The 8,563-nt window shown below is 44.6% G+C and overlaps 1 protein-coding gene across 2 annotated transcripts in view; it reads right to left on the reverse strand.

Annotated features, from left to right (window-relative positions):
* MAP4K5 (mitogen-activated protein kinase kinase kinase kinase 5) overlaps positions 1-3,547 on the reverse strand; it is a 176,488-nt gene extending 172,941 nt beyond the window's left edge. Inside the window, exons 1-2 of one of the 2 annotated variants that reach the window (XM_020991307.2) lie at positions 3,463-3,547; positions 2,416-2,681 (exon numbers count right to left, since the gene is read on the reverse strand). In XM_020991307.2, the coding sequence (XP_020846966.1) occupies positions 2,416-2,523 (108 nt within the window). In that variant the 5' untranslated portion in view covers positions 2,524-2,681; positions 3,463-3,547. Of the gene's footprint in view, positions 1-2,415; positions 2,682-3,462 lie in introns of those variants that run through there. The other variant, XM_078150348.1, reaches the window with a different exon arrangement.
* Between the last annotated feature and the right edge of the window lie 5,016 nt (positions 3,548-8,563).

Raw genomic sequence — 8,563 nt, forward strand, 5'->3', positions numbered from 1 at the left:
ATTTATTCTTCACATTTTCCCGCTTTTATCCTTTCTTTTTCTTTCTGCCCTTCTTTTTCTATTCCTGCTCACAACATTACATCTCTTTGTATTAGTCATAAAATACAGAAATATTGGAAAACCTGTAACTACCTCAGTGTGGCAACTCCTGGTATGGAAACTCCCTGAATCCAAATTCATCACTCTATCCAGTACATACATCTCTTGTATCCAAAAAAAAATGCCCAACTCACCAAAAAAATACATTCATCAAATCTTTATGTAAGTTCCCAATACGTGGATTTTATAATTTTACCCATAAAAGGAATATTTCAAGGGTATATTCAGAAGGCTGACTTTTTTATATGAAGTATAATAAGCTAATACCTAATGCTGAATAAGTGATAAGAAAGATTTCCTCTTACAAACTGCTGAGTAATCTCAAAAGCCACTAAATCAGGATCTCTGACCTCTATCATAGAAGAGAGAAAAATTCTCTTTTATGATTGTAATGAAACACTATATTCTAGTAATTAATTTCATCAAAGCAAACATTTACTAAGTCTGTGTAACAATGTAAGTTTTCATACTATTCAATTATGCAAATACAGGAGGGGTAGGGCACAAAATTCAACTCAATGTACTTGTCTTTTGGGGTGGGGGTATGGAGGAAGTGATACAATGCTCTTCCTAAATACAGTTATATAGGAAGACTAATCCACCAAAAATCCAAATGTACCCACTAAACTTCTCTGTCATTTTAATTCTAAAAGTTTATATTAGGGAAGGAAAAAAGTGAGTATGTGTGCCTACTGTCACCCACTTTATTAACCTGTAGAATTCTTACCTCCTTTAACTAAGATAACAAAACCAAAATAAAATCTGTCTTAAGTTACTCAGTAATCTTTAGTTGGAACTTATATACTCGAACACTTCTTTATTCCTTATTCATTTCTTTGAGTGGTCTACAGTGGCTATAAGAGGAAGAAAGGGACTTGTAAAGAACTGAAAAGTGGTGTTTACATTTTGGATTTCCTTCTCTCAAAAGAGAAGGGAGCCAAATAAGAGAAGAGAGTGACATGATAACTGCTTCCTCAATCCAAGTGAACTAGATAAAGAGAGACTGAGAGGAGACAGGGGGAGGAAAATGGAGGAGATAAAAAGTGAGAAGTAGATGAATGGATGGAGTGGAGTTATTAAATAGTTAGCTCTTCTCTCCCTTCCATCAATACCCTACCTATTCTAACCTTGATTTAAAGTCTTGCCTACCCTGGCATAAACCAAGCAGGTAAAATTTAGAGATGCCTCTTCTGGCATCAAACAGTAGATAAGGAGAGAGAAGAAAACAGGAGGGAGAAAGGATTACGAGAAAGATACTTTTTCTTGATTTTCTTCTTAAAAATGTGTGCTAAGGGAAAAAGAGGAAGATAAAGATAAAAATATTCAAAATTAAATACTGCATTAAGAAGAATTGGTTTGCATAGCTCTATGCCCAAAAATATGCAGATGGCGTATGTGACTGAAATTCTAAAAATTAAATGCAATACTAAAAAATGGATAATCCATATTCAAATCACTGAGACTGATTGTATTTCAAATAAAAGAAAGATAATACATATGAATTAATGCACACATTTTTTCAACTGAAGGGCACACACAAGATTAAAAATTAGCTCTTTCCTGAGTTGGAGTTCAATAGGGATAGTGCTACAAATATGAACTGTTAATACTACACAGAAGGCAAGAAAAGCAAAACAAAAAAGAGAAGGTATGTTTTCACTGCTTGTACAATAGAGTAGGTAGAAAACAGCAAATGATTCCAAACTAGTCCATTGGGGTGGTCAGAGAACCGATGACAAAAAGGAATTCCAAAGTGAGTTCCTTGAGGGCAGGAATTGTGTTTCTGCCTTTCCAAATATCCCCAGAAGCATCAATAGGCTATTAATGACCAGGTCTCTACTAGGATTCCATTACACTTTACAACAAAGAACATATTCTTTAACACACTATCATTATTCACCTTAATTTTACGCAGGCCTGTCACCTGATCCACTCCATTAACTGAACAATGTCCAGAGCTAAAACTTGGCATATAAATAAGAAACAGCTCTTCTACAGAAAACCGACTCCTTGAATTACAAGGCAATGTAAACGACATTACTGAATTTCCCCATCCATCCACCCCCCCAACACACACACACACACACACACACACACACACACACACACACACACACACACACACACACACACACACACACTCTCTCTCTCTCTCTCTCTCTCTCTCTCTCTCTCTCTCTCTCTCTCTCTCTCTCTCTCTCTCTCTCACTCTTCCACGGGATGCCAACAGTGAAAAGTCACACGCCCTGGAAAGTGAGAGGGCTTCGAATGGTCCCCAGTGAGTCACAGGCCCAGGTGTGCAAGCGTGTCCCTCACCTTATACACGTCGCCGTAGGTGCCACTGCCCACCCGCTGGACCAGCTCGTAGTCGTGCTGGGGATTCCGCCTCAGGATGTCCCCCGTGGGTCGTGCCGGGGCCTCCATCTTCTCGCGGGGCCGGGCCCCCTCCCGGCGCTGCACAGGCTGCACGGAGCTCGGGCTCGGGCTCGGGCTAACTACGAGGAGCGGCGGCGGCTGCGTTTCCCAACATGGAGCTCGAGCGATCCCCGTCGGTCTCTCCCCGCGTGCGGCGCCGCCTGCCCCTGAGGAAAATGGCGAGAGGACGGAGTCAGCGCCGCAGCCAAATCTGGAGGCCCCTGGAAGCCGCTGCGCGCGATCGCCCGGCCGCCCCCCAAGCAACCCCGGCCGGCCAGCGCTCCTCCGGTCTCGCACCCCTCCCCGCCGGCGATCCCGGCTCTTCGCGCCCGCCCCACCCCGCCCCCTCCCGGCCAGCGCTGTGAGGACCCAGTTCCAGCCTGGCCGCCGGTCCCCTTCCTGCTTGCGCTCCCCTCTGTCCTGGAGGCTCCCCACGCCACCCCCTCTGTCCTGCAGGCTCCCCGCAGCCCTCCTCTTTCTGTTCTCTACGTTCCCTATTCCGCTCCCGGCCAGTGCTCCGCGCTCCGGGATCCAGCCTGCCCGCCGGTCCCCCGCACCCCTCCCTGTGCGTGCTCCCCTCTGCCTTCTGTGACTCCCCGGATATCCCGGCCTACGCTCCCCCGCTCCTCCTGGGGCTCTGCACTCTTCCTGCCCGAAGCTCCCCGTTCCCTTCCAAGCCCCCAGACGACTCCTGGCCCGAGCTCCCCTCCCCGCCTCCGTCCGTCTCGGGCTCAGCCTCGCCCCGGCAGACGCCCCGCTCGGAGTCGGAGGGCAGCGGGGATGGGGCGTAGCGGGCGGAGGTGGCGGTGGGAGCAGCCGCCGCCTTGGGCCTGCGCTCAGCCAGCCGCCGGGAGAGGCCCGGTCCGGCGGGGCGGGCTCCTCGCCGCGGCGGCCCGCAGATCCTCCCCACCTCCCAGCCCGGAGCGCGGGCCCAACTCGGGCCGGTACCTGAAGCCGGGGACCTCGTTCTTTGTCCGGCGCCGCCGCTGGCCGGAGCGCGCCAGCCCGCTTCCTTCTCCCGGCTCCCCGTTTGCCGAGGCGGCCGCTCCAGGCCAAGGCTCGGAAACGGCGAGGCCTCGCAGGGGGAGAGGACTCGGGGTCGCGCCTCCAGCTCTGGCGGCCTCCCCCGACCTCACCGCACTCCTCACTCGTGGGCCTGGTCACGCAGCCGCCCGCCCCTCGTCCGCCTCCTGGACCGTATGTGTGTGTCTGAGTGTATCCCAGAGTGTATGCCTCTCCCACCCATCCGCCCGCCCAACCTGCGCTCCAGCCGCACGCCTCGAGCGCCACCCAGAGGTCCAGGCGAGCCACGACAGCCTCCAGCCACCTCAGGAACTTGGGGACCTGCCCTTACCCCTACGGGCATCCCACTGCCTACCTACAGTACCATCCCGAAAGGCGAAGGAGGGAGACCGAGTGGGAGAGGGATCCAGATTCTAGGGAAAAAGAAATGGAAGGAACTGTGCCTGGGATAGCATGGCACTGGGGGTGGAGGACAGGGAAGTAAATGCCAGGTGAATTGAGCAGAGGCACACCCTACCCCACCTTCTTGTTTTGCAAAGCGTCCCCAGTGCTGCCTGTTTGAGGTAGGTCGGAACACCTGCACAACCTGTCTCTCGACTGATTTCTCTAGAGGAGAGACTTATGATGGGGCCTGATTATCCATGATGTCCCAACTGCCTTGTTCAACATCTTGACAACCTTTCTGCCACGCCAAGAATACAGCTTTTGTAATGTATGAAATCCTATCCAATTCTGACTTACCCACATGTTTATTATGTGACTTTGGGCATCTTATCATATTTGACTGTTTCTCCAGGTCTCTCAAAAAACAAAAAAAAAATTCTGACTATGAAAGATTTTCCTATATATAAAAAGTTCTTAATGTAACAGTTGTTGAAAGAGCAGTGGGAGAATATGCAGGCTATTATACTACTGATGGAGGTATGAATTGATCCAAACATTGTAGAAAGCAATTTGGAGCAATATCTGAAAAATTACTCAATTGTGCACATTCTTACACTTAGTTATGCCACTGTTAGGTGAATCTCCTTAAAGAGATCAGAGAAATATGGAAAGTACTTATGTTTATAAAAATATTTAATAAAATATTTTTTAAAAATTTAGTAGCATCTTTTTGCACTTAATAGTATTTTATTTTTTTCCAATTACATGTAAATGTAGTTTTCAGCATTCATTTTTATAAGATTTTGATTTCCACTGTGTGACCCTGGGTAAGTCACTTAACCCCATTGCCTAACCAAAAAAAAAAAAGGTTTTGAGTTCCAAACTTTTTTCTCCCTTTCTCCCTCTCTTCTCCCTCCCCAAGACAACAAGAAATCTGATATAGGTTACACATGTACAATCATATTAAATAAATTTTCACATTACTGTTATGAAAGAAAAAAAGAACAAAAGGGAAAACCACGAGGAAAAAAAACAAAAAAAGGTGAAAATAATATGAGAATGTTGCTATTTCTCTGTACAATGTTCTTCTGGTTCTGCTCACTTCACTCAGCATCAGTTCATTTATGTCTTTCCAGGTTTTTCTGAAATCTACCTGCTCATCATTTCTTAGCGCAATAGTATTCCATTACATTCACGCACCACAACTTGTTCAGCCATTCCCCAATTGATGAGCATCCCCTCAATTTCCAATTCTTAGTAGCACTTTTTCTTGTGGGAACAGGATACTCCAATTGGAGAATAGCTGAACAAATTATGGTATAAGAATATAATTACTGCAATGAAAGAAATGACAAAAGGGATAAATTCAGAGAAATTGGTAGGACTTGTATGAACAAATGATACTGCTTTCTCCTGGTTCTCTTCCTACCTGTCTGACTCCTCCTCTATCTCCTTGGCTAGATCTTCATCTACTTCACACCCACTAATTTTGCCAGTTCCCCAAAATTCTGTCCTGGACACTCTTCTTTTCTCCCTCAGTACTATTTCACTTAGTGATCTCATCAGTTCCCATAGATTCAATTATCATCTATATACAGATGACTTTTAGACCTATTTGTTCAGATCTAGCCTCTCTCATGACCTCCACTCTCACATCTCCAACTCCCTATTAGTCAACTTAATCTAGATGGCCTTGTAAACATCTTAAACTCAACATGATGGAATGCATTTTTTACTATAGAGAACCACTGTCTTTCCTTCAAAACCCTTCCCCCTTCTAAACTTCCCTGTTATTGCTGCAGCTACCACTTTCTTCCCAATCACCCAGGCTTACATCCGAGGTGTCATCTTTGACTCCTCTTTCTTTCTTACCCCCCACATCTAACCACTTACCAAGTCCTACCATTTCTACCTTTATGATAACTCTTGTATGTGCACCCTTCTCTCCTCTGATACTGCCACTATCCTGATGCAGGCCTTTTTACCTCACACCTATACTACTGCACTAGTCTGCTGATTGGTCTCCCTGCCTCAAGACTCCCCACTCCAGTCCATGCTGCACTCAGCATCAAATTGATCTTCCTAAAGTATAAATCTGACCACATCACCTCCCTATTCATTGAACTGCAATGGCTCCCTATTTCCTCCAGGATCAAATGTAAATTCCTCTGTTTGGCTTTTAATACCCTTTATAATTTGGCCCCTTTTACCTTTCCAAGTCTTCTTACTCCTCTCCACATACTCTGTAGTCCAGTGACACTAGCCTCCTTACTGACCTCCTGGACAAGACACTCCATCTCTTGACTCCTGTTTTTCCTAGTTGTTATCCTTCATGCCTGGAACTCTTTCCATTCTCATCTCTGCCTCCTAATTTCCTCAGAGTCTCACCTTCTGCAAGATTTTCCTAGACGTCTTTAATCTTTCCTCTATTGATTGTCTCCAATTTATCCTGCATGTATCTTTTTTTGTACATGGTTGTTTCCTTGTCATTTCCCTCATTAGACTATAAGCTTCTTAAGAGGACTGGTGATTTTTGGAGGGCTGGGTTTTTTGTTTTTGTTTTGTTTGTTTGTTTTTTGTTGTTGTTGTATTGTTTTATTTTTTTTTGCTTTTCTTTGCACCCACCCCCAGGGCTTAGCATAGTACCGGGCTCATAGTAATTAAGTTATAAATACTAGATGCCTGACTGAATAATTGACTGAACTAATGCAGAATAAAGTGAACAAAACCAAGATATTCTGGGTCAGGCTCAATCTGGCCAGTCCAGTGATTCAGGGTTGAGGGCTAAAAATGTAATGAGGTACTCATGGATCCTAAAATGCAATTAAACCAACTTTATCAACAAAAGATTAAAAGAATACAATTTCAAAGTTAAAGGAACATAGAATACCACTTCCTTCTGCCTCCATAGTCACCAATGCAGAAATCCAGGAAGGTGACCTAAAAGCAGTTAGAGCTCAGGAATAACCTCAATTTCCCTTCATACTTTTAAGTAACAAAAATAGTCAAATTGCCCTGTCCCCTACCCAGTATAATACATGATGACCAGGACTATCCAAAGCAAAAAAGGAAGAGGTAAAGGGGCAGGGGTTGGAAAAGGAGTGAAAAAAGACACTGGCCACAATCTGACAGGAGTGGTATAGGAGCATAGGCAAGGTCCCTCCTTAACTTTGGCCCTCAAACACCAAACTAACCACCCACAAAAAAACTAGAACAGTTCCTACCATGTCCCACCCCCTGGAGGCAGGGCCCCAAAAATCTTCTAGGGGAACTTCCACCACTAACAAACCCAACAAATGTAGGTGCTTGATACAAATAAAAAAACCCATAAACTACAAATGATCTTCTTTAAAAGTAAAGGAACAATGTCAGGAGCAGTTAATGAGAAAAACAATATCGAGGGCCAGAAACAGCACAAAGAATATTAGGCCCACCAAATAACAGTACCTCCAACGCTATTACCTGATCCCATTACAGGTCTAGATCGTGTAAACTGAGATAGCTACATGGACATAGTACTCTTGAATGAAACCAATCCTGAGGCCAAAGATGATTTCAGGACTGGCCCATTCACACTGTTCCCCAAACTAACAGCCAAACTTTCCTCCCCTGGAGCCCCATCAGTAGTATGGCACCAAATATTTGTCCCCATGGAAGCCTCTAATAAGGGGTTATTCCCTTCAATAGGTGTTGGATGAAGACTCCCCTTCATTTTCATACAAGGATTCAATACCATCAAGTCAGCTAAAGGATCACCTTTGTTTTTTCCAAATACATCATTGTTTGCCATGATAAAAAGTTTTACCTCTCCCATATCTTTAAAAAGCAAAACTTTTCCCAGTAGTTATACCTCTTGTTCTTCCAAACCCTTTCTGGAATATCTATCAAAACCATTCCCAGGGAAAGGAAAGAGGGACACGAAAGATTTCTAAGGGTTATACAGAAATCTTTGAGAAAGGGGGTAGAAATGTTGAGGCCCAAGTGACCATGCAGAGGATGGAATAATGAAGAGTATAAATTTGGGCTATGTCCAGGTATAATCCATCCTAGTCAGGTTAAATAAGTCCTCCTGAAAGGCTTGATCCAAGAAACTACCAGAGTGGAGATCCCTCCTCCCCCTTCCCAATAATCAGAGTATGATGACAAAACTTGTTTTAAAAGCCTGCCCCAGTGTTCTACAATACCAGCTGCATGATCTGTGGAAAATAGAAACCCCAGCAAATATGATGGTGACAAAGCCCAATCTTGGACAAATGAGCACCATGATCAGAGACAGTGGTACAGGAAGCCCATGAGGAAATATATTCCTTAATAATGGCTGGCATTGTAAAAATTTAACTGACACTAAAATCCCATATCCAAAATAGGTGTCACCTACAGTGAGGGCAAACCTTTTCACCCTGAGATGATAAAAGAGGTCCAATATAATCCAATATAATCCAAGACAAGTCGAGAAAGACATGTGATCATGCTATACTCCAAAGGCAAACTTTCTGATTGGCATAAAGAGTATCCGTAAGCAAAAGTATCAGTACCATCCTTCCTTAGTTAAGGGGACTGTATGCTACATGCGCCCATGTAGCATTTTAACCCCTGTGTCCAGATGGAAAATGAATTCAATCCTCAATACTTTCTGTTCTTG

The sequence above is a fragment of the Phascolarctos cinereus genome, unplaced genomic scaffold (assembly GCF_003287225.1).
Source record: "Phascolarctos cinereus isolate Bilbo 61053 unplaced genomic scaffold, phaCin_HiC Scaffold_2;HRSCAF=192, whole genome shotgun sequence".
Classification (NCBI taxonomy): domain Eukaryota; kingdom Metazoa; phylum Chordata; class Mammalia; order Diprotodontia; family Phascolarctidae; genus Phascolarctos; species Phascolarctos cinereus.